Source organism: Corvus kubaryi, unplaced genomic scaffold (assembly GCF_017639235.1).
Source record: "Corvus kubaryi isolate FWS band 111438036 unplaced genomic scaffold, C.kubaryi_AGA036_p1.0 133, whole genome shotgun sequence".
Lineage (NCBI taxonomy): Eukaryota > Metazoa > Chordata > Aves > Passeriformes > Corvidae > Corvus > Corvus kubaryi.
Genome location: NW_024580667.1, coordinates 23661424 through 23685671, shown reverse-complemented (window position 1 = coordinate 23685671; position 24248 = coordinate 23661424). Strand labels below are relative to the sequence as shown.

Here is a 24248-nt window from a genome sequence, read left to right as displayed (position 1 = left end):
GCCATCTGCTCAGAGTGGGTCTAACTTCCGAGTTGCATCAGTGCAGAAGGTCTTGCTTGGCCAAACTGTGAACATCACCATGCAAGGAGATTTCACAGGCCTTTGTGGACAGTACGTTCCAGTGCTTCACCACCCTCACGGTGAAAATACTACTACTGGAGTCCTAGCTCAAGTGGAGAACTCCCCAAATGCATATCGCTCTCTTGGGAGCTGTCTTTGGCATGAACTGTCATTGGTATAATACCCCTGGACTTTGTCATGAACAGGATTAATTAAAAGCAGTTACGAAGCAGAGCCAAGGAGCAAGCTAGCAATTAGGCAGCCTGCACAATTACATGTCTGGTGTTGAAGCTCACTTCCTGGCCCAACAGTATTAGAAATATTTTGCATAGCTGCACATGCTTTCCTGAAAGAGGCAGAGTCTAGTACTGTTTTTCAACCCATGTCCCCTGTAAGGTCTGTCAAGGAGTCCGTGAACCTGGGATTTGGGAACGGATGCCTCAGAAGCTTTGCCCTTTCTGCTGCACGGATCAATTATGCACGGGCAAGAGAGACTCCTTTAGAAAGCCTGCTTAGGCTAACTAGGGAGCACTCCAGAAAGCCCAATGGATGTCGCTGTAGGGGGAAGAGCAGAGCCTAAAGCCTCTGTGCTGCAGGCCAGGGCACATCCTGTGCTCGGTTCCAATGGACAGGTACCATGCTGGGTTGAGCACAGTCAGGTTGCAGGGCCAGCTCTCAAGTCAGTGCTGTCCTGCCCTGTGCTGCAACCACCAGGGACAACACAGGGGGTGCCACTTCCACAGCGATGGGTGAGACAGTGACCACTGCCAAAGTACTGGACCTGGTCTATATGAAGGCAGTTTCCCTCCCCATCAGCTGAAGGGCAGTAATATTCTCCAATGAGCTGAGTAAACTCCAGTGTTCTCCTCTGCACCAGCACCAACACTTCTATTACTTAGCTTGGCAGGTGCAGATAAGAAATTGTTTGGTAATCCCAGCTGCAGGCACACCATTAAAAAGTACAGAGAGAAAAAAAATGATTTTTTTTGTAGAATTAAATCCAAAGTCTAAATAAATCACCATTAATAGAAGAAAGAATAAAAGAAAGGATTAATTCTTTCAGTCAAGGTCTTACATGGATGTTGCTGGTCTTAAAAGAAAAAGTTGGCTATGTTTCCTTATTTTTCCTGCAAAGAGGGCAAGAGCTGTGGGGCTATCAGCATATTTTTAGGCGTAGCAGGAATCCTGTGACTGTCAATGGGTTGTTTGAGATTGAGAACTGGAGAAATTTTTAATTACACTTCTTCAGAGACACGGCCCACTGGCCTCATTTTGACCAAAGCATCTGAACTGGCAGGAAAGATGGCCAATTCCAGTGAGTACAGTCTGAGGCTTCCTGCTAGGAATTTCACCACAGGGCTACCATCCTCAAGCCACCAAACCCGTACAACTACAACCTGCAGATCTGTCCTGCCTTGAGGGTTACTGGTCCATCTTTTAGGCCATGTTCCCAGCTGTGCTTTAGAGCTTAATTGTTTAGTTATATGTTTAGTGCCTGGAAAAAAAGGTTTGTCACCACAGCTGCTACAATGTTTGGAGACTCATCTTCTAGAGCATTGGATCTCAGTAAGAAGGCCTTTATGCTTAGGGATTAAATTTATTGTTGCTCTGAACCACAAAGTATAGAATCATAGAATGCTATGGGTTGGAAGGGAACTTAAAGATCTAGTCCCAAGCCCCTGCCATGGGGCACACTTCCCACGAGGCCAGGTTGCTCAGAGCGCCATCCAACCCAGCCTTGAAAACTGCCAGGTATGGGGCATCCACAACCCCTCTGGGCAACACGTGCCAGTGCCTCACTACCATCACAGTGAAGAATTTCTTCCTTATATCTAATCTAAATTGCTCCTCTTTTAATTATACCCATTACTCTTTGTCCTATCACTGCAGTTCCTGACAGAGTCCCTCTCCTGCTTCCCTGTAGGCCCCCTGAGATACTGGAAGGTTGCTGAGGTCTCCACACAACCTTCTCCGAACTCCACAGCCCCAACTTCCTCACCCTGTCTTCGTAGGGGAGACGTCCCAGTCCTCCTGTCAGCTTCGTGTCTCTCCTCTGGACTTGCTCCAACAGCGCCAGAAGTGTTACTTAGATTTAGATAAAAAGTTGTTTATTATATATATATACACACACACACATATATATACACATATATATAGTGTATTATTTAGGTGATAAATACATTATCACCGGTATATAGTTATATATTACTGAGGTGAGTTTATTATAGTTTTCGGTGAGAAAATGCTACAACTTAGTTTCTCACAATTTTCCACGACAGACTTTTGTCCCCCGGCTCTCCCCCATCCCCATGCGCACGCGCGGGCCGGGCCAGGCCCCGCCCCGCGGCCGTTGACACGGGGGCGGGAGCCGGGCTCGCGCCGGGGCTGCGCGCGCCGCACGGCTGAGCGGGAACTTGCGTAACGTGCGGCGGCTGCGTCGCTCCTGCGCTTCCTTCCTCTTATCCCTCCTCCTTCCCCTCCGCAGGCGCCGGGCCAAGCCCGCCGGGCCGGCAGGGAAGGCGCGTTCCGCCGGGACAGAGGCCGGGCGCGGCCCCCGCCGCCGCGGCGGCGCCATGATGAGGCGAACGAAGCCCGAGGTGGAGCGCTACGTCGCTTCCTTGCAGGCCGCGGCTCCATCCCCCAGAGAGGTAAGCGCGGCCTCGCGTTCCCCGCCCTCGCCGGGCCCGGGGGGCGCTGCGGCCGCTCCGTGCGGCCGGTGTGGGGCCTCTTCTCCGCCCGCCCCTCGTGGGGCGGTGGCGGCCCTGCCGCGCGTCCTGAGGGGCTGCCGCCCCCCGCGCCGCCGGGAGGCCTCGCTGCCGCCGGGCTGGGGGCGGCTGCGCTCGCTGCCCCTGCGCTGCCGGACTGGGGGGTGGCCGCTCTCTGCGGACTTACGGCGCGGAGCGCGGCGCATCGCTGCTGGGGCTGGTCCCTCCTCATCCGTGGTGGTAAAAGAAAAAAGAATCCTTCTCTGGAGGGATATGTTTCTGGAGACACTCAAACCCCACCGGGACGCGCCTGTTATCACCTGCCCTAGGTGACCGAGCCTTGGGAGGGTATTGGACTAGATGATCTCCAGAGGTCTCTTCCATTCCTGACTGTTCTAATATTCTGTGAATTATAGTGTATTTGGGAGTTTCTGAGCGCGTGTTTGCTCAGGGTCTCTCTAAATCGAGTGAGGCATGGGAAGCTATGAGGAACGGCCGAGGGCTTTCACGTACTGAGGCACTTTCCTTAAGCGGGAGCAGTGGTTTGCCAGAGCTGTGCACCTGTATTTTACAGCTGGTGAGCCCTAGTGTAGTCTTAAGGAGTCCACCAGTTCTCTGAGTACAGACTTCTTCGGTTTTGTGAGAGTTTAGTTCCTGTTTTTCCCTAGTTTTATTTCTCAGGAAAAGATTCTCGAGTTTCGTTTCTTCAGAAGAAGAATCCAAACAAGGAACATGTGAAACACTTTCAGTTTTGTTTTATGTGCTATGTCAATAATATTCTTGTTTTTATCGCAGTATTAAGAAAGGAAGAAATGGGAGAAAATAATCTTTCTATTGTATTTTGGTAACTGGACAGAAGGATAAGGAACTCTGCATGACTTGTTACCATTTTTCATTATATCTGGAAAAGGATCACAGTGAGCAGTCTGATGCAATTCATGAGAGCTATTTAATCCTGAAAGATCCTGTTCTACTGCTCTTGAATTGATTTTTTTTTGAGTTAGAATATTCAGCACTGTGTTGTGTAGCATGAATACATCCATGTTTACCATTATGCAGTAGGGCCTTTATGCAGGCCTTGTGTACATCATCATTATTTGTATCTCTTTCCTGACAGCAGCAAAGTTGTTCTGTGGCTTAATTGATTTGGGTGCTGTTTAGAGCAGACAGTGTCAAGGGTATGACTCTCAGAATCATAGGTGCTGTTTAATTGTTTTGAACTCAAATCCTGTACTGTTGTGCTTAAGACCAACTGGTTCATATTTACTTGCTAGGGGTTTTTTTAATGAAGTAATGCTTACAAAAATTGTATAAGCACAGTCAGTGGTGGAAAATGTTACTGATTTTCCTGTTGTGATGATTTAAGGAGGGGGGTGCTTATAAAGTTGCAGAACATTTATTTTGAGGTTTCTTTTCACCCGTGTTTAAAAGGAGATGCCAAATGCAGCTCCACCACTCTGGCATGTTTCAGTGTTTCCCTTTTATAACAGGCTTCAAAACTACAGTCTGGAAACTCAAGGCATCGTAGAAGGCCTGCTTTTATTTTTAACTGCTTTTTAAATTTTTTCATGAATAACAGTGGTGAGAGAGGGAGGGAGACTTGTAATTCAAGTGAATTCAAAATGTACATACTTCTTTGGAATCATAGATGTAACTAGCTCCAGTATTTCTTGGTTCAAAAGCAAAATCTGGTTTTGAACTGATATTGAGAGCTCAAGCTTTAAATTTGTCTGGTTTGCTTCTACCTTTTTGATTGTAACTTTGTCAGTTCTTTAACTCACTCCTTTCACTTTTCCTCCTGATCATGCTTATGCCAGCTTGGCTTCTTTGTTACTTCCTTGTTCTACCTCTCAAAAAATACCTTTGGAGGTGTTTTGCCTCTTGCTCATAGAGTGTGTATGTTAAAGTTATTTTAGTCAGAAATAAACAACTGCATAAATGCATTTCTTTTGCAAATTGAGAACGACTTAGGCAAAAGTTGCTTTTTCCTCAAGTATACTTAAACAGCAGTGTCTAATGACAGTACACTACAGTAGGGCTAAATGATAGATCTCTCTTGATTTGTAGAATAACTTTTTTCCTTGCTATATTGCAAAGGAATAAAATAAATGTAGGTGACCCTATTCTTCTGCTCTCTTTAATGAGTGGTATATGAAATACCATATGTATAAAGGCTTGTTGCTTTCTTCTCTTGTAATCTCGATTTTCCTAGTAGCCTTTTCATACCAAAAACTTTTATTCTTCTCATTCTTCAACATACATCTTTCAGAAACAAACCCCTATATATGAGGAGTGGATTTGAGCTGATAATGAATTGTCAGATTCAGTCACCTGAGTATTAGGCATTGCTGAAAAGAAAGGTCACTCGTTAGGGAATTACTTTTGAAGTACCAAATGTCTAAAGTGTGTTTGTCATGGTTTTTCTCCTTCAGAAATCGATGAAAGGATTCCTCTTTGCTAAGCTGTATTTTGAAATAAAAGAATATGAACTTGCTAAAAGGTAACATGCACTGATGGACATTTGTTTTTTTGTTCTCTAAGGTATAAAAGAAAAACTATGTTTGTATGAAGTAGACCAGAGAAACCAAGATCAGTATCATGCCGCTTTAAGCTAGCGGTCAATGTGGATATTGAGTGCTGTTTAAATCTCTGTAAAACAATAACTTAGAAGAAGATTAGTTACGTGGTACTGAAAAAACTTATCTGGCTGAATTGGCTGGTTCTTTTGCTCGTTGTATTAAGTAGTTCTTACCATTTTTGAAAACTCCTGCTTTTGTTTTATTAGTAAACAGAAATACTGTCTGGTGAGTAAGTGGCATTTGTACAGGTATAAACCATGTTGCTGCTTACTTAAAGGTCCTGACAGAGTCTCTGGAACAAAACGTGTATACTTCTGTGTGGTCTGGCCAAAGCATCTAGAACAAAATATGTCTGTGCGTCCTGTATGGCAAATTAGGTTGCCATTATAGCTTGAGTGGGAGGGGGAGTGTTAGTGGAAAATACTGGTCAAGTAACTGACTTTTTTTTTTCCCCTTCATAGATATATATCTACATACCTCAATGTACAAGAGAGAGATCCCAAAGCACACAGATTTCTTGGACAAATTTATGAAGCTGAGGATAACATAGAAAAAGCTTTTGGGTGTTACAAGGTAAGTACTACATTGACCCCTAATGTTCTGCTTTATTCCTTTCTAAATGGACTTCTAAAACCTTTCTGTGCTGAACATTCTCAAACCCATAGAAGAAAACATGCTTCTGGGAAAACTGTCATATACATTTGATGATGGAAAGCACATGAAGAAGCACTGCAGAGAGGATTCTTCACTTGATACTGCTTGCTTCTGTAGTATATTTTGAAGTTGCTTCTTTGTTTTTTCTTCTGGACTTGATCTTTGTGCTGCTTGCTGTTAAATTCTCCCCAAGTCACGCATTGCCTCTTGGACTACTGTTGTAGAATCCCATAATGCAAACTGTGATGACAACTGGAGTTTAGTTGCTACTAGAAGACTGTAGGCCTACTGTGGCTTTTTGTTTGGTTGGTTTTGAAGAGGGCAGGTGCAGAAGGGAGGGACAAATCTAATTTCGATTAGGCAACCATATAAATGTCAAATTTCCAGTCAGATTGCCTTTGTTCTGGTTTTGGAGAGAAAGATGTGCCCAGAAGTTGTGCCAATACAACTCTATAGAGTGCTATCACGCTTACTAAACTGTGTGTCTTAATTTTTTTTAAAAGCTTTTGCACCTGTCTAGACTAGAGGTCCTTATAATCCTGCTATCCATTTATAGCAGTACGTAGTGGTAGATGCAGAGGAGATGATTTTTGCATTATTTCTCTTAGGCTGTTCTCAATTTCAGCACTTCTGTTTGGGTGCTGTAAACTAGTGGTGGCATGTAGAAAGGCTTTTCTCACATAATCTGTGTTTAGAGATTCAACTAACTTGAATAGCTGGGTATGTTTGTGGGGGTGTAACTCTTACTTTTTCTACATGGATCGTAAGTTAAAGTTGCCTTTTTTTTTTTTTTTTTCCAAACTCCTGTGTCTGCATGGGGAAAAATAGCGTTCTGTGGAGTTGAACCCAACACAGAAAGATCTTGTATTGAAGATTGCAGAGTTACTATGCAATAATGACATTACTGATGGAAGAGCAAAATATTGGGTTGACAGAGCTGCTAAGCTCTTTCCTGGGAGCCCTGCTATTTACAGGTTGAAGGTAAGTTCAAATTTACCTCTGTTCAATGGTTTGAACAACTTTCAGCATCTGTCTGGAGTGCCTTTTGCATGTCACCTCAAGCAAAACTCTTTTGACTAAATTATTTTAGAATCTTTAGTATTAAAACTATTAGATGTTACACTCTTTCTAGTCTGACATTTTTGTCCAGCATTAAAGGAAGCTGCAGCTGCATGCTTTCATACCTTTTCTAATATTTCAAGTTTAATCCTCTTCCAAAATGCTGAGAAATTGTGAAGAAGTTAACAATGAGATAGGTGTCACTTGTTCTTTCTGTTGTGTCACTGGCAGGAAGGTAGCCAATCTGTGAACTCAGACTTTCTTGCTTTACACTGCTCTTTTGTTTTCAAATCTGCATTATGATCATTTCTACAGAATGTGAGAAATGCTGTAATTCTCAAATACCATGTACATACTTTCAGCCATGCAATGTCACTTTTGCACGGATATATTAATTTTGTGTAGCTGGGCAGCAGCCACATTGAAGTCTCAAGGTGCCTGGGCTTTCTTAAGCAAGGTATAGTCTGTGGCATGGTAGGCTGTCTTTGACCCAAATGGTTTGAGAAGCATTTCTTACTCTTGGTAAGAGGCAAATTCTTCTGAGGATTTTCTTCTGTGATAGTTACCTGCATTTTTAAATATTTGAGCTTTTTTTCCTAAACTTTACGTAATACCTGAAAGCTTTTAAGAGTATTGTAGCCTGAGTGATGTAGTCTATGTAGTGGAGGAAAGACTATTGTTTGGTACTGTAGTTGCTCAAAAGACTGATGTGGGAAATGAAATATTAACATCTTGCCTTCATGTTTCAACAGGAGCAGTTACTGGATTGTAGAGGTGAAGATGGGTGGAATCAGCTTTTTGACTTGATTCAAGCAGAACTTTATCAAAGACCAGATGATGTCTACATAAACATCAGACTAGTTGCGCTCTACCGTTCAAATAACAGATTAAAAGATGCTGTGCTCCACTGTCAGGAGGCAGAGAAGAGAATACCTTTGCAGTCAAGCTTGGAATGGTGTTCCTGTGTTGTAGAGACCTTTGAGGTGTTTAATCATATTTTGATCCTGTGATAGTCTTCCGTATCTTTTTACATGGTCTATTTCTCTTAGTGTCGTTACTCTGACAGCTATTCTCAAGGGATTTAACTCCTTCAAATGCAAGTCTGCTGAAACCAGTGGAATTACAAAATACTTCTTGTGTATTTTTTTTTTTTAATTCGAATTTTCTCCCTAAAATTAAGCTTTATAGAGCTATTGAGTTTCTAACTTCAAAAGCTGAGTTAGACACAGCAGTTCCATTAGGGATAAAATTGCTCAAGCAAATAGTTCCCTGGAACTTTGCTGCTGAAGAATATGTTAAGGTCTCACCTGTGAAACTGGATTATGCAATAAATGCTACTAGTGTGTTTTGGAGAAGTACTGCCCTTGCCTTCATGGAAGGATGACTGTTCCTTATCCTGTGATGAACTTTCTTCTTTAGGAATATCTGGAATCTTTACAAGACTTGGAGTCTGATAAAAATAACTGGAGAACTATCAAGAAAGATCATCTGCTGGCCTATTCCAGCTTTGTCAAACTGACACTTTCTTCTAGAGATGTTCAGGAATGCAGAGAGGCACTTGAAAGGTACTGTTTAAACTTTTCTGTAGTAAGAAAAAACCCTCTAAGAATTGTTTAGGGCCACGTAACATCAGCCAAGCTTCTGTTTCACTGCTTATCTTGTTTTTGGGTGATAGAGGAGATTTCCTGTACTGTCCACCAAGAGCAGTTCTTACTGGGTGTAAACCCCAAGCTGTCTTTTGACAAATGTTTGAATGGTCAGCACGCAGCCGTGCAGAAGACTCATTTATATGCTGTGTCTTTGTACCTTCTTTCCTTTCAGTTGGAAAACATTGTTCTGTTCTTCAGCAATTGACTAATCCAGATTTCCGAGACAATTGGAAGCAGACACCCACCTGAAAAACTCCAATCCAAACAAAGCAACAAAAGTCCAACTGAAAAGCCAAAACTGCCTCTTGTGAATCAGTTTTGTCCTAGTCATTCTATTATTAAATAACACAACACACTGGAGTAATTAGGAACTCTGTGTATGTAGTATATTTGGGAGGGAGGAAACCACCAGCAGTAAGAAGTCTCCTTCAGAGAAAACTGGTGGTGTTACAGCTGACAAAAAGGCTTACCATCTGTGGTGCACCTAGAGTAGTATTGTTTGTAGTCAATAATTTGATTAAGGTCTGGGTTTCTTTCTTGCCATTATCTTCCCTTTGTTACTGGTTTTACTAACTTGTCTTTGTTCCTCAGTAGTACAGTGGTGGTTATATTGCTGTATTGTTTTGTAAAAATATTCTTGAGTCTGTTAATGTTGCATGAGTATTTGAAGCAATACAGAATGGATGAGGAATATTTAATACCAAGTGTGTTTTATTTTATTTTTTTTTCCTCTAACACTGACCATCTTGAGTTTTCTGCTTCTGATTTATTAGAGCTTTTCAAGATGTTTACCTCTGAAATACTTCCAGATCATGGCAACATTAACAGCCATTAGAGACTTTTCCAGTAACTGAAAAATAGTTTCAGCTGTTTCCTGGAAAGCCTCTCCTGAGTGGGGATTGTGTAGTGATCTACAGCTACTAGAATTTTTATAGTACCTTCTATTTTTGAATAGCCTGTTGAACAGTATTTTGGACCTTTCTGATAAATGAATGAAAAGAAAGGGCTGAGTGAATAATACCTCCTGTATGTCTCTAAATCTGCAGTAGTGAACAAGTTTATCAACGTGGTTCAGGACAATAGTTTTGAAAGTAGCTGTGGAAAAATGTGATGAAAAAGACTGTAAGTACCTTACAGTAATATTTACTTCAATAAACTTGAGAGCTTTGGGAGTTTGAGGTGATTGTACTTTCTAGTAACAATCAATTGAGTTTGAGCAATAGAAACAGTACTTACCATTAACTCATAGTTACTTAATACACAGTTAATAGCATGAACCAAAATCACCTGCTATAGCTTTTACCAGGACTCTCTTTAGAATGAGTCTTCTCTGCATTTTAGTTTTGATCGTGCACTTCAGTCAGTGAAGCCATATGTGAGTGTGGCTGACGAGTTGTCTCGTACCTTTGTGGAAATGAAAGGACAGCTGTACATGCATGCTGGAGCTTTGCTGCTGAAAATGGCCCAAGACAATGAGGCACAGTGGAGAGCTGTGTGTGAACTAGCAGCATTGTGTTATCTCCTGAGTTTCCAGGTAAATGATCTTTTGGTCTAAGCCTTTAGTTTATGCTTTTCTCGAAATGTTCTTGCTGTGCATGTGTTGAATTCCTGTATTCCTGAGATGAACTAGTGTTTGTGTATGTATCTAAAGGAGAACTCTGTTCTCACTCACCAAACCCTTTCACAATTGTTTAAAAGTTTCAAATGACTTGAATAGGGTAAAAGTATACCTTCAACTGTTCCCCTTGCCAGAGTAACCTGATTCTTAAGTATTATTGTATTTATTTCCTGCAGTATATTTCCTTTTTCATAATACAACAAATACACATGTTGAGTGTTATTCCTGTAAGGAAAGAGGGAGAGGAATTGAATAGTTCTAATAATACTTGTTGGATAGACAATGGAATTTAAAAAAATCAAAGTTCTTTGCCTTGACTATCTTTCTTATACCATTGCTTGCATTGCAGGTATTACTCGCTCTTGTGTACACTTAATGTTATTTTTAATAGCTATAGTTGCACATCTCTGGGTTTTAGGTGGGTTCTCTGCTCTCTTCGCCCATCCCACACAGAACTACAACCCAATGTGTGTACCTTCAGAATGAATAATGCCTGTTTTCCTATAGCTTCCTAATGCTAAAAAGAAGCTTTCCTAATTTCTGAGATTGATTTAAATGTTCTGCTCTTACTGTGAAAAACCTGTAACAATTTTCTCCTTACTTCACCAGGTTCCTAAACCAAAGTCAAAGCTCATAAAGGGGGATCAAACTGGACAAGATATGCTAGAAATGTTGGCCTGTGATCGAAAAAGCCAGTCTGGTAATAAAAAAATAGCTGCATAGTTCCATTTTAGTGCTGCAGATTTACTGTAAAGGCTAAGATTTGTTAAAGAACACATTTGTGTGTCTTGTAATGTTATCACTCCAATATATAGTAAAACTTTATAGATTCTGACTACATATGTAAATAGAACAGTGGTTTGGTTCTGACACCTAAAGTTATTTTTCGTGTCTTAAGCATGCTGGTAGAGTGTGTTCTTTGTTTCAATAGTAGTTGGTTTTTTTCCTCCTTTTTGACTTTCCAGCACGCTAAGGTAGAATTGAGGTTTTATCTGTTAAATTGATGCCTGAAGTGGCCACCTAAAAACAGAGACTAGACAAGAATAAGGGAATAAGGTAGGTATTTATTTGAAGGGCCTTCAAAGGTACACCCTGGGGAGTCCAGAGGATACTGTCAAAATGGACCCCAAGATGGACAGCAGGTCACAAGTTCTTCCCACTTTTATAAGTTTGGTTTATTTGCATATCAGGCTTAATTCTCCAGTTAAAGCTTTAGTTAATTATGTAATTTCCCCAAGCTTGCCCCTCACTTTAGAGGCTTTTGGTCTATACTTTTTGGGCTTAGGACAGTCTGAGTGTCCTTGGAGAGCAGGCCTGGAGAGGCTTTGTTACGTTTACCTGGCATGAGAGAGCAGAAGTTAACAGGCTACATGAAACTTCAGAGTTACACACTAGGCAGTACAGGATTTGAAAAATATAAAAGTTAAAACCTAAAGCATCCAAATGTACTGGAAATAGCTTCTGCCTGCTGATGCTATTTTGCAAGTACTGTTAGCCCAAAGAGGGAAAGAAAATATTAGTTTGTTTCCCTGATCTTTCATCCTTTCACTTGTTCATCAGCTTTGTTCTTTTTGCTGCCAAGTATAGACAGTGTTTAAGTCTACAAAATTCCTAGAGGGCCTAGATGAAAACAGATGAACCCCTAGACATCAGGTTCATTTACTTCAGAATGGATTTCATTAATACAGACCTCTGCTTATATTACAGCTATTTATTTTAAGGCCACTTGCAATGCCCTTAGAATAGTCATGGTAAGAGGGCTTTGTTTTCCTAAAGAGCTGGATTTACAAATGCCTTGGGATTGTTGTCACTAAAAGCCTGGAAAGCCTATGTGCTGAAACACTGACCTAATTACAGGCAGAACATACCTAAACAGTCTGTGGGTTTCTTAAGGGGAAATCCTGATTCCCATCCAGCCTTCGGTAGTAAAGAGCAGTCCAGCATAGCAAGTACTACTTTCCTTGTGTTCGCTTCTTTATTTATGTGAAGTGATATTTTTGTTTTCTAGGTCATATGCTGCTGAACTTAAGTCATGGCAAGCAAGACTTCTTTAAAGAGATTGTGGAATCATTTGCAAACAAGAGCGGTTCATTTGCATTGTTTGGTAGCCTGTTTGAGAGTGGAGCTTCTAGGGAGAGGTCTTTTATCGGCACAGATGATATTGGAAATGTCAGTACACAAGTACCAGTGCAAGGGGAACTTCATAAATACGATATTGGTAAGAGGTGTTACTTTCTGAAGCTCAGCACAGCTTTGTGTACCTAAATGTCTTCTGCAAATACTTGTGGAAGAGGTACTGGTACACAAATATTTGTACTGCAGCAAAAGACAAATACCTGGAATAGCTGTCCAAAGTTGGCTAAATGTCATAGGAAAGACTTATACTTCATTGCAATGTAAAGAAGTTCTACTTCAATAATTCCTTAAGGACTTTTGGAGAATAAAATTTTGCTAAAATCAGTTACCTATTGGACTGAATAAAGTGAAAATGGAAATGATGAGAGTCATCCCCTCAGAAGCTTAAGCGGCTGATGGCTTTGAGCACTTAGATGAACTTGGTATGTTTGGCTATTCTGACTGAAGTTTGTGACCCTTCATAAGTAAAACTGGAATCTTGGTGCTTATTGGTCTGTAAAGTATCTTTGGCTGCTCTGGCAGAGAGAAATGTGAAATCCAGCTTTGATCAGATAGTAGTGTTGAGGACTTGCAGGAAGCTGACATTTGCATCCAACCTTGTTTCTTGCATAGGTGCAGTTCGATTGCACAACGGCAGTCTCCAGCACCTCGTGTGGCTTGGCTTGCAGTGGAACTCTATGTCAGTCTTGCCTCCCATGCGCAAGTGGTTAAAACAGCTTTTTCACTTGCCCCAAGAAACATCAAGACTTGAGACAGATGCTCCTGAATCTATTTGCCTGTTAGACCTTGAAGTAAGTGAACTTTTAAGTTCTTTAATGTACCATACAAATTAAGTTTTTTGTTAATTAATAACTTTATTTTTTACAAACAGGTATTCCTACTTGGGGTGGTATTCACTAGCAACTTACAACTGCAAGAGAAGTTTAATTCTCACTATAGTGCACATCAACCTCAATTCTTGCCATTGCCAATATGCAAGCAATTCTATACTGAAAAGCAAAGATCCTGGTGGGATGCTGTTCGTACTCTTCTTCAGAGAAAATCAATGTAAGGCTTTTTCAGTTTGGAAGTGTTTGATCAAGCCTTAAGGGAGCATCTGCTGCAGTAGCTTGGATTGGTCCCAATAGAGTCTTGTAAAATTAATTTTTTGGACATATTTTGCAGCTTTGTTTTAGTTTTTTGCAGCTTTGTTTTGAAGCTTTATTGTAGTAGGGACTTGATATGTTTGAAAGATTTCTAAAAACAGAATTTTCATTTCTAACAATGCATTTCTAATGTAGAAGCAAGTTAGGACTTAAGTTGCAGGTTGTATTCATCAAAGAAATGGTATGTAAACAGATGAAAGCCAGAAAATATTAATCAAGGAATGTTTCTTCTGATATTCAGACCAGGAACAGCAGCAAAACTGAGGCTTATTGTACAGCATGGCATAAGTACTCTGCGAACACTGGAGAAGCACGGCCTTCAACCTGCCTTAATCATACACTGGGCAAAAAGCTTGCAGAAAACAGTAAGCTGAGATTATTTTTAAATATGTGGAAGCCAAAGTGTTTTCCTCTTATTTTCTAAATTGTGAACAGACTCAGGATGGGAGATTGGATGAATGTGTGTTATTAAGAACAACTGATTATTTTATCAGGCGAATTTGTTGGTCTAGTCACTATAAAGTATTCTTGTCTTAAACTATAGTGTTATTTTCTACATATGTTACTTTACATAGCTACTCAATGTCAGAGGAAGACTTTGGAACTCTTAAAGAAAATAGGAGAAGGATATGTAGGAATAGGATTTTGACTTGAATTTGCTGAAATAATATGCAACTATTCCCTTTCCTTCACCAGGGAATTAACCTTAACTCCTTCTATGACCAGAAGGAATATATTGGACGAAGTGTCTACTACTGGAAGAAAGTTCTGCCTATGCTGGAAACTATCAAAAAGAAGAGGAGTATTTCTGAACCTACTGATCCTCTCTTCAAACACTTCCATAGTGTAGACATTCAGGTACAGATCGATTGAGCCAAGGCTGAAGAGAGGGTCTATGTCAGAATCGTGCATAGTTGTGGGATTTTTGTCTACATTGTAGTATTCCATATTGTTATTACTATGAAACTCTTAAAGATGATATTTGGTAATAGTGTTTTATAAAGGGAGAAAATCTCTCCTTACAACTTTGGTCTTACCTTTAAAATGGTGTTTATGATTTGAAGGCATTGAGTACCCTCAGTACCAACTTCCTTGAAAAAGAATTCTCCCTGTATTATAGGAAAAAAGGTTATGTCATTCCATTTTTAAGTACAAGTTTTCCTTCATTTTGTTTGTAGGTCTTTCAGGTTGCAGCGTATGAAGAAGAGGCACAGATAGCATTTGCTATGTTGGATGCAGTTGATGGCAAAATTGATGATGCTTTATTAGCATTTGAAGCTATTGAGAATGTGGTTTCATACTGGAATCTTGCTGTGGTAAGTTGCTTTACCCAGAAATGTTTCTCTTTACTCAGTTTCCTTCTGTCTGATGCTATTCATTCTGCATCCTGTTCTTTAGATTTTCCAAAGAAAAGCAGAAGAGATTGAAAATGATGTTATGCTGCCAGAAGAGCATGAGGAGCACAAAACCTACCTTCTTAAAGCCAAGTATTATCTAATGAAAATTATTGCAGAAAGCTCCTCAGATATGTCATTAACTGAGAAAGTAAGTAATTCTTGCTTTAAAAACTTGTTCCAAGGGACGCAGTAGCTTAGGTTACTGTTTGAAAAATTAAATCCTTTACATTCAGGTTAGGTTTTTTTAGACCAGGCTTTGTATTAAGGCAAGTTAAATTCTGGGTAACTTCTGTAACCTACCAGATCATGTGGTATCCTGGTTGCGCTGTTGGTGAAAGCTCCAATGTAAACGCAGAGCTTTTGCCACTGTCTTTTAGTTTGATAGTTTGAAAAAATGTAATTGTTTGTGTGAATTGTTTCCTTATGTGAATCTTAACAGGTTTAGAGCTTTGCTGAAAAAGACCTCAGTATTTATGTAATGAAAGACTTGTGAATTGCTCAGCCAGAATTCTGAATGTAGTTTCTCTTGTTCTGAGAGAGAATTGCAGTCATGACTCATATTTAAAACAACTTTCTAGTTGCCAGTGTCTATTGAAACTGTGAGGGAAGTGTTAGATTCAGTGATCCAGGAACTTGGTGAGAATGGTGAAGAGGAAAGTCTTGCCTTCAGAAATGGTCTGTCACGAACTGTAGATTCAGCAATGAAACATTCCACTCCGTCACCAACCAAATTCTCTCTTTCACCAACTAAGACCTACAAGGTATGTTAGCCAGTTATTATTTCAGGGAATTGTTACTTGTAAGAAAAATTCAAATGAATCAATTAACTTTTCTTTTCCTAGTTTTCTCCGAAAACTCCCCCTCAGTGGGCAGAAGACCATAAATCTATACTTCAAATGATTTGTCAGCAAGTGGAAGCTTTAAAGGTAAAAATTCTGTCACCATATTCGGTAAAGAACTATTGGCCTTTTAGTTATGGTAAGGATCTAGTGGTAACAGCAGGGGCTAACTTACAATTCCTAGAATTTTTTTCTGTAAAAAGCTGCCCAAGGTGAGTCCTAGAGTAAATCTTTCTGCTTAGAAGCTCCTCTTTGGGACTTGGACAGGAGTGCTGAGGCAACACATCTAGGGGACTCTTTCTGTATGTAGAAGGAATTCTGCTCGTATCAGCTTGGTACTCATCCACTTGGTTCTGGCTTTTGTACTGGCTTGTTCTGGCTCTAGAATACAATGAGTACTTTGTACTCCATGGGCATGCCTTGCATGATCTGGCAGATACTTCTTGGTTTGTTTTTCTTTTAATTATGCTCCAACCCCCCCATTTGAACATGCTTTTGAATAGCAAAAGGGTAGGTATCATGCCTTATATTTTCTTTGACAAACACCTGTGCAATAGATACACTCTTGCTTGGCATCCTGTCTTGACAGAATGAAATGCAAGAAATGAAACTTAATAATTCCAACACAAATGCATCTCATCGGTGGCCTGCTGAAAACTATGGAACAGATACAATGCCAGATAGTTATCAGAGAGCACAAAATCTTCATGAAGCCCCGTTAACAGGCAAGTTGCTGTGGAATTTTTATCTAAATGGTTAGCTAAATCAAATATGACTTTTGAAAGTAATGCTAAAGTGCATTAGTGATTCACAGTTTAAAACTGATTGCTGGGAGGAGTCTGTAGAAAACAACAAAAAAAGTTAAATGTTAACTGTTTTCCTGGTGTTCCTTTTTAGTTGCTACCACTGGCCCATCTGTATTCTACAGCCAGTCACCTGCCTATAACTCTCAGTATCTTCTGGGAACTGCTGCAACCAATGTAACACCAACAAAGGTGAGAAAGTTTATTTCCTTAAGTTGCTTCCAATGATCTCCTGAAAATGACTGACTGGTTTTGATTCTGTACATAGCTGGATGTAATTGCAGTTCCTTATGTAGAATTTGGTGAACTTAGACTGCTAGGGATAAAATTATAGTTTGTCTCTCTGCTTAACTTTTGGGAATTGGAGTTTGGGAGGAAAAGCCAGAAAAATGTTATATGTGTGTACATTTCTCCTACAGTCTATGTATGATAGCACTTTACTATTCCCCCCCTTAATTGTGTGGTAAAAGAAAATGGAGCTTGCAAAGCTTTTTTTCATTAAGAAGAAACTCACTCATATTGTGCCCCTTTTTCAATGCTTGTTCTCAAATGCCCTTCAAGTTTTTAAACTAATTGGTTCCAACTAAGGTAAAACTAGTTTAGGTTTAAACTTGACAGCATGCCTTCCGTTTAAGAGTACATGTTTACATGGGCTTCAGCACAGTAAGATTTTGTTTGTCGTTGTTACCTTAATAAGCAGAGCACTTGTTTTCTGCTTTTTCTTTAGCCTCCTGTCTATGGCATGAACCGACTTACACCTCAGCCACATATATATTCCTATCAACCACCACCAATGCATACGCCACCTCTGCAAAACACTTCTGGTTGTATGTTTTCCCAAGAAATGTATGGCCCACCTCTGCGTTTTGATTCTCCTGGTACTAGCCTCATTTCCCCTCGTACGGGTGATGACTACTACAACTACAGTGTCCCACAGGCAAGCACCAATCCAACACTGCCTAAACCGGGGTATTTCACAAACCGTTCAGTCACGCCGCCCACTTTAAAGCCTGCAGAACCAAAAGCAATGCCTAAATTTGGACAGCCAGGAACAGCAGAAGGATCAAAAACGCCTCTGCCAACATCAGCACAGCCAAGTCAGCCGACAACTTTTAAATTTAAACCTAACTTCAAGTCTAATGATGGAGACTTTACTTTTTCTTCTCCCTCTCAAGTTGCACCACAGCCTCTTGGTGCACCTTTTAATAGTAGAGAAAGCCTCTTGGATCTTCTGACATCTGATAAACCTTTACAGGATGATAGATACATTGAACAAAAGCCAGTTAACGATCCCACAAGTAGTTCAAGAAATATCTTCAATTTTAGCAGTAAACATATTCCAGGCATCTCTCTTCGAGAAAACACAGGCCAAAATGCACACAAAAACATGGGTTTTGAGAAGAACGATACACTTAGCGTTCAAGAACCAAGTAAACCTGTATTTATGGCTTCAAATTCAGATTTGGCCAATAGAAGTCATGAAACAGAGGGAGGAAGCACCCATGGTGGAGATGAGGATGATGATGGTCCTCATTTTGATCCTGTGGTGCCACTTCCTGATAAGATTGAAGTAAAGACAGGTGAGGAGGATGAAGAAGAATTCTTCTGCAACAGGGCCAAGCTCTTCCGTTTTGATGCAGAATCTAAAGAATGGAAAGAAAGGGGTATTGGAAATGTGAAAATTCTGAAACATAAAGTATCTGGCAAATTTCGTCTCTTAATGAGACGGGACCAAGTTCTGAAAATCTGTGCAAATCACTACATAAATACTGACATGAAATTAACTCCAAATGCTGCATCAGATAAGTCATTTGTATGGCATGCATTAGACTATGCAGATGAATTGCCCAAACCAGAACAGCTTGCAATTAGATTTAAAACACCTGAAGAAGCAATGCTCTTCAAAAAGAAGTTTGAGGAGGCACAGAATATTTTAAAATCCTTGGGATCAAATGCTGACACATCTGTGGCTCAGAACACTGGGACTGCAAAAGAAACAGCAAATCAGGACACCAGGGAGCCTAGCAGAACCATTTCTGGGACCATGAACTTGGGCTTTCAGTTTTCAAAAGATGGAGCAAGCAGTGAACCTGACAGCAAAGGCAGCCTTACAGCTACATCCACTGCATCTAGCACTACTATTTCATTTGGAAAGGATGCTCAGCAAGCCTGTTCTTCTGGTGGGTTTGGGCAGCATCTCTTGAAGAAGGATCAGTGGGAGTGTAAAGAATGTTCAGTTCCAAATGAAGCAGCTGCAAAGAATTGTGTATCATGTCAAAGTTCAAATCCAGGTATGTGGGAAACACATGGCACCCCATTAACTGGCTCCGCAAGTTTCAAAGTGAGTGGTAACAACACACTGCAGGACAAGTTTGGCTCTGCTTTTGCTAAAAAGGAAGGTCAGTGGGACTGCAGTGTCTGTTCAGGAAGAAATGAACCTACTGCCTCCAAGTGTATCAGCTGCCAGAATCCAAACAAAACTAATACAGTGGTATCTGGTCAACAAAATTCCTCTAAATTTTGCCAAGCGATTGCTCCAAAGGCTATTCAAAATGACTTGAGTGCTGCTTTTTCTAAAAAAGAAGGTCAGTGGGACTGCTCTGTATGCCAAGCAAAAGATGTAAACTCCTGTTCCTGTCAGAGTCCAAAACCTCAAAATCAACCAAATACATCCATACCAACTGTTCAGGCACCTGCTGCTCCAGGGTTTGGTTCTGTTGCTGATAGAAGTAAGCCACTGAAAAATGGGTTTGAAGGGCTTTTTACTAAAAAGGAAGGTCAGTGGGATTGTAGTACTTGTTTTGTGAGGAATGAAGGTTCTTCACTAGCCTGTGTAGCCTGCCAAGAACCAAATCCATCTGGTAAGCCAGCTGGTGATGCTTTGTCAACTCCTGCTTTTGGCTTGAAAAGTAAATTACCTGAACTTGCTGGAGGACAGTTGGGAACAGGCTTTAAGTTTGGTCTTGAGCAAGACAAGACACCACCATTTACATTTCAGATTTCTTCTGATACTGAAGCTAAGTCTGCAAAGGAAGGATTTAACTTTTCAATGCAAATGCCTGAAGGTGGGTTTAAGTTTGGGATACAGGAGTCTACTAAAAATACTACTAAGAAAGATGAACCATCCAAAGAGCATACAACGGGTTTCTTAAAAAGCATTGATGAAAAAGACAAAAAGGAATCGCCTTCAGATAGTGGAACTGGATTCCAATTTCAAGAAACAGTAGCCAAGGAGAAAAGTGACTTTGTTTTTGGGCAGAATAGTAGCACTTCTACTTTTGCTGAGCTTGCAAAAAGTACTCCTAGGGAAGGCATTCAATTTGGCAAAAAGGATCCTAACTTCAAAGGCTTTTCAGGTGCAGGTGAAAAGCTGTTTTCTTCACAAAATTCTAAAACAGATCACAAAGCAAACACATCTGCTGACCTTGGTGAGAAGGATGATGATGTGTATAAGACAGAGGACAGCGATGATATCCATTTTGAACCTATAGTTCAAATGCCTGAAAAAGTAGAACCATTTACAGGAGAAGAAGATGAGAAAGTGTTATACTCCCAGAGAGTAAAGCTGTTCAGGTTTGATCCAGAAACAAGCCAGTGGAAAGAACGTGGGGTGGGCAGTCTGAAGATTCTTAAAAATGAAGTTAATGGCAAAGTAAGGATATTGATGCGGCGTGAGCAGGTACTGAAGGTGTGCGCAAATCACTGGATAACGACAACAATGAACTTGAAACAGCTGTCTGGCTCAGACAAAGCATGGATGTGGATGGCCAATGACTTCTCTGATGGTGATGCAAAGTTGGAACATCTGGCAGCAAAATTCAAGACACCAGAGCAGGCTGAGGAGTTCAAACAAAAGTTTGAAGAATGTCAGAAGCTACTACTAGATATACCTCTGCAGACACCCCATAAACTTGTTGATACAGGTAGGACAGCTCAGCTCATACAGAGAGCAGAAGAAATGAAGTGTGACTTAAAAGATCTCAAAACTTTTCTGACAGATGACAAAACTAAATTGTCAGAAGAGGAAAATGTAAACCCTGCTTGTGCCAGCAGTACTTCTGATTTGGTTATAAAGCCACATGCTGAAAGTACAGGCCCTACTCTGGAGTGGGATAACTATGACTTGCGTGAAGAGGCATTGGATGATAGTGTAAGTAGTTCTGTATATGCATCACCTCTTGCCAGTAGCCCTGTAAGGAAAAATCTGTTTAGATTTGGAGAGTCTACCACTGGTTTTAGTTTCAGCTTTAAATCTGCTTTGAGCCCATCCAAATCTCCTGCCAAACAGAATCAGAGTAGAACATCAGTAGGCACAGATGAAGATTCTGATGTTACTCAAGAAGAGGAAAGAGATGGACAGTACTTTGAACCTGTGGTACCTCTGCCTGATCTCGTGGAAGTGACCAGTGGTGAGGAAAATGAGCAAGTTGTCTTCAGTCATAGAGCCAAGCTCTACAGATACGACAAAGATGCAAAACAGTGGAAAGAGAGAGGGATTGGCGATATCAAAATACTGCAGAACTATGACAACAAACAAGTGCGTATAGTAATGAGAAGGGACCAGGTACTAAAACTCTGTGCCAATCATAGGATAACACCAGATATGAACATGCAACAAATGAAAGGATCTGACAGAGTGTGGGTATGGACTGCATGTGACTTCGCAGAGGGGGAAAGAAAAGTAGAACTTCTGGCTGTGCGATTCAAGCTGCAAGATGTTGCAGACTCATTTAAGCAAATTTTTGATGAAGCAAAGCATGCCCAAGAGAGAGAAACACTGATAACACCTCTTTCTTCTCGTGCCAATACACCAAAGGAATCTCCATGTGGTAAAAAAGCTGTAGCTGTGCTAGAAGAAACAACCAGAGAAAGAACTGATGTCAGCCATGGTGATGATACTTCTGATGCAACTGTAGAGGCTGCAGAGGTGTCAAATACATCTGAAACACCAACAAAAACAGTAGTTTCTCCTCCAAAATTTGTATTTGGATCTGAATCTGTCAAGAGCATTTTCAGTAATGAAAAGTCAAAGACATTCACATTTGGAAATACTTCAGCCACGGGTTCTCTCTTTGGCTTTAGTTTTAATCCCCCAAGAAAGAGTGAAGGCCATATTCCAGCATCTCAGAACACAGCACAGAAAGAACTGGAAATCTCAGAACCACCAAAAATCTCAACTGCTACTCAGAAGCCTGTAGACAGCAAGGTAGACAACTTGCCTGCTTCAACACAAGATGGACCATCTAACTTTTCATTTAGAGTTCTGGAAAAAGGTGAGTGTCAGTTGAACTAGTAATTTATACATGTATGCAACTTATTAAGCAGTCAGTTCTGTGCTGTTCATTACTCTCTTGAGAATAGGTAGTTTCTTTCAGTTTTGATGCAGGTATCCACGTGTTTTCCAGAGTTTCAACTAAAGGAGGGAATTTTAGGTCATCATTATTTTCAAATAAAAATGTATGATGCAGGATGAAAATTTGTTTACTGAGAACAGGTATTTCAGATAGAGAACTTAAACTCTGAAGTGCTGCATCTGAAGCTTGGATTTAAATCTGAGTCTTGGATTTAAATGCTCAAAGAATCTGTGGATTTGCTTTTGGGGCTTAAATATGTAGTTGATGTTGTATGTATACAACCCTTTGCTCTGAGTGGCAAAGCGTGAGAACAGCAGATGTATGCTTCAGCTAAAATTTGCATTATCCTCATGACTGAGTAGATGGGTATTGGGGAACTAGTCTATACCTTTGTTTCAAGTGGTAAATACCGGCCTCTGCAGTTTTGGTTGTGTAGCTTAACACCAGATGTCAGCCTCCTTCCTTAGCCTGTGAAGAGATTGTGACTGCATACTCTGTTGTATTGTTTCTGTCACAGTCTCAAAAAGATGCACAGGCAGAAGCAGTGGCTGTGACAGGGCCACTATAATGTGCTGAAGGGTCCTTGTGAGAAGGATGGGATGTCTCAGAATTATGAACACATCCTGTCTGTTATTAGCTAAAGTGTAGTAAAGTGATGTGGCAGAAGATGATAGGTGTAGTTCATTCACATGGGTTGGATAAACTTGTGTAGAATTAATAGGTGAAATTTCCTGCTGTGAAATATGACTATGGAATACTTGCAGAATATATGTAAGTCTGTTTTATCCTTTTAAAATTCCAGGTAAACATCTATATATCAACAATTTATTTTTTAGGATTTAATTTTAGCCTTTTTAAATCTAATCCCATGGCCTTTTGGACAAGCACATCCTCCTTGCAACCTGATAGTAAAGGTATTTACATACTGCACTGAATGTGTGATAAAATCACTCTAGCAGGCATGGACAATAACCCAGCTGTGTCAAAGCAGTTGGCTCAGTAGTCCTTATAATTAACATGCATGCTGAAGGAGAGTACTTGAAATTGCGTGTCTGACTACTGTGTTTGTCCTGTAAAGAATGTCTCTAGCCTTTAGTATGTTTACATGAGTCAGCACAATGGATGGCCCTGTTTAAGCTTTTGGCTTCTGTTTGCCTTATTTTTTGAGGATATGTGCCCTGCACTTCTTCCATCACAGTTTTACTAAGCATGCACACTGGATCTCCTAAATTCCTTTTTTCTAGAGCTATTACATTGGTATTTTCAAAAAATGTCTTGTAGTGCCCGACGTGGTTAACTCCATGTCAATGAAATGTGCCTGAAGATCTTGAGGCAGCTTACCTGGTAAAGAGCTAGAATGTATTTAGCCTCTGTGGAAATGTTTGCTTCAGTTTCCTGATTATCAGTATTAACTGCTGCGTAGAAGAGAGAAGTGCGCAGAAAGTGAGAGCCGCCTCCTTAGCTGCCTCTTATGCCTTTATACTTCATGTATAATCTGAAGCCCGCTGTAGCTGGTTAGAAAACTTCTGCCAGTTTGTAACCAATTTGTTTACACCCAGACCCTGTAAACAAAACTGTTACAGCTTATAGTTTGATTATATGTTACTACCTGTGCTGCTTGCAAGTATGCTTGCTGTAAGCATGCTCAACTTACATGGGTTTAAAAGTATTTTAATTTTAAGTAACAAACTTTTAGTCTGCATAAGACAGTCTTCCAATTTAGAGTCTTACATTGTTTTAAAATGTCAAATTGTCATTCAAGAAGCTGTTCTTATTTGAACACTGAATTCCTGTATCCATAACCTAAAGTCACTTGCTCTGTGTTTTCCAAGTGTCCCTGTGGATGGAGTTTATTAACAATTCAGTTCTATTTTCATAATATGATGTCTGTAATGTGAAGTGATTAAACATTCTGTGCTAATGCACACATGCAAGAACTTTTCCTACCTCAAATTGATTGTGATTTTATGTTGGGGGCATATGGCAGGGAGGATATATTTAAAGAAACAAACAAAATAAGTGTTTCTGGTATTTAAGACTGTTCTTCACTTCTACTTTTCTGATAATTAGGTTGTGATTATATATTTAGTGATTTATTTACAGTTGATAATTGTCTTCAGTGTAACTTCTTGGTCTTTGAGCTCTGACTTAATAGTAAGAGATTTTGAGAAGTCCTTTCTAAATTAGGTTTTCAAACCTACCCTATACAAATATAATGTGAGGCTTACTCATGGGGAACCTCTTTTGGGG

General features: G+C 40.3%; 1 protein-coding gene across 2 annotated transcripts in view; it reads left to right on the top strand.

Annotated features, from left to right (window-relative positions):
- Nucleotides 1-2475: 2475 nt before the first annotated feature.
- Nucleotides 2476-24248, top strand: part of LOC121669890 (E3 SUMO-protein ligase RanBP2-like) — a 34303-nt gene continuing 12530 nt past the window's right edge. The window contains exons 1-21 of one of the 2 annotated variants that reach the window (XM_042039473.1): nucleotides 2476-2708; nucleotides 5198-5265; nucleotides 5806-5917; nucleotides 6827-6979; nucleotides 7810-8040; nucleotides 8477-8622; nucleotides 10048-10240; nucleotides 10934-11024; nucleotides 12333-12542; nucleotides 13073-13251; nucleotides 13332-13507; nucleotides 13847-13970; nucleotides 14302-14463; nucleotides 14784-14921; nucleotides 15004-15150; nucleotides 15581-15763; nucleotides 15845-15928; nucleotides 16431-16566; nucleotides 16739-16836; nucleotides 17372-21917; nucleotides 22835-22912. In XM_042039473.1, the coding sequence (XP_041895407.1) occupies nucleotides 2634-2708; nucleotides 5198-5265; nucleotides 5806-5917; nucleotides 6827-6979; nucleotides 7810-8040; nucleotides 8477-8622; nucleotides 10048-10240; nucleotides 10934-11024; nucleotides 12333-12542; nucleotides 13073-13251; nucleotides 13332-13507; nucleotides 13847-13970; nucleotides 14302-14463; nucleotides 14784-14921; nucleotides 15004-15150; nucleotides 15581-15763; nucleotides 15845-15928; nucleotides 16431-16566; nucleotides 16739-16836; nucleotides 17372-21917; nucleotides 22835-22912 (7330 nt within the window). In that variant the 5' untranslated portion in view covers nucleotides 2476-2633. The remainder of the gene's footprint in view (nucleotides 2709-5197; nucleotides 5266-5805; nucleotides 5918-6826; nucleotides 6980-7809; nucleotides 8041-8476; nucleotides 8623-10047; nucleotides 10241-10933; nucleotides 11025-12332; nucleotides 12543-13072; nucleotides 13252-13331; nucleotides 13508-13846; nucleotides 13971-14301; nucleotides 14464-14783; nucleotides 14922-15003; nucleotides 15151-15580; nucleotides 15764-15844; nucleotides 15929-16430; nucleotides 16567-16738; nucleotides 16837-17371; nucleotides 21918-22834; nucleotides 22913-24248) is intronic. The other variant, XM_042039482.1, reaches the window with a different exon arrangement.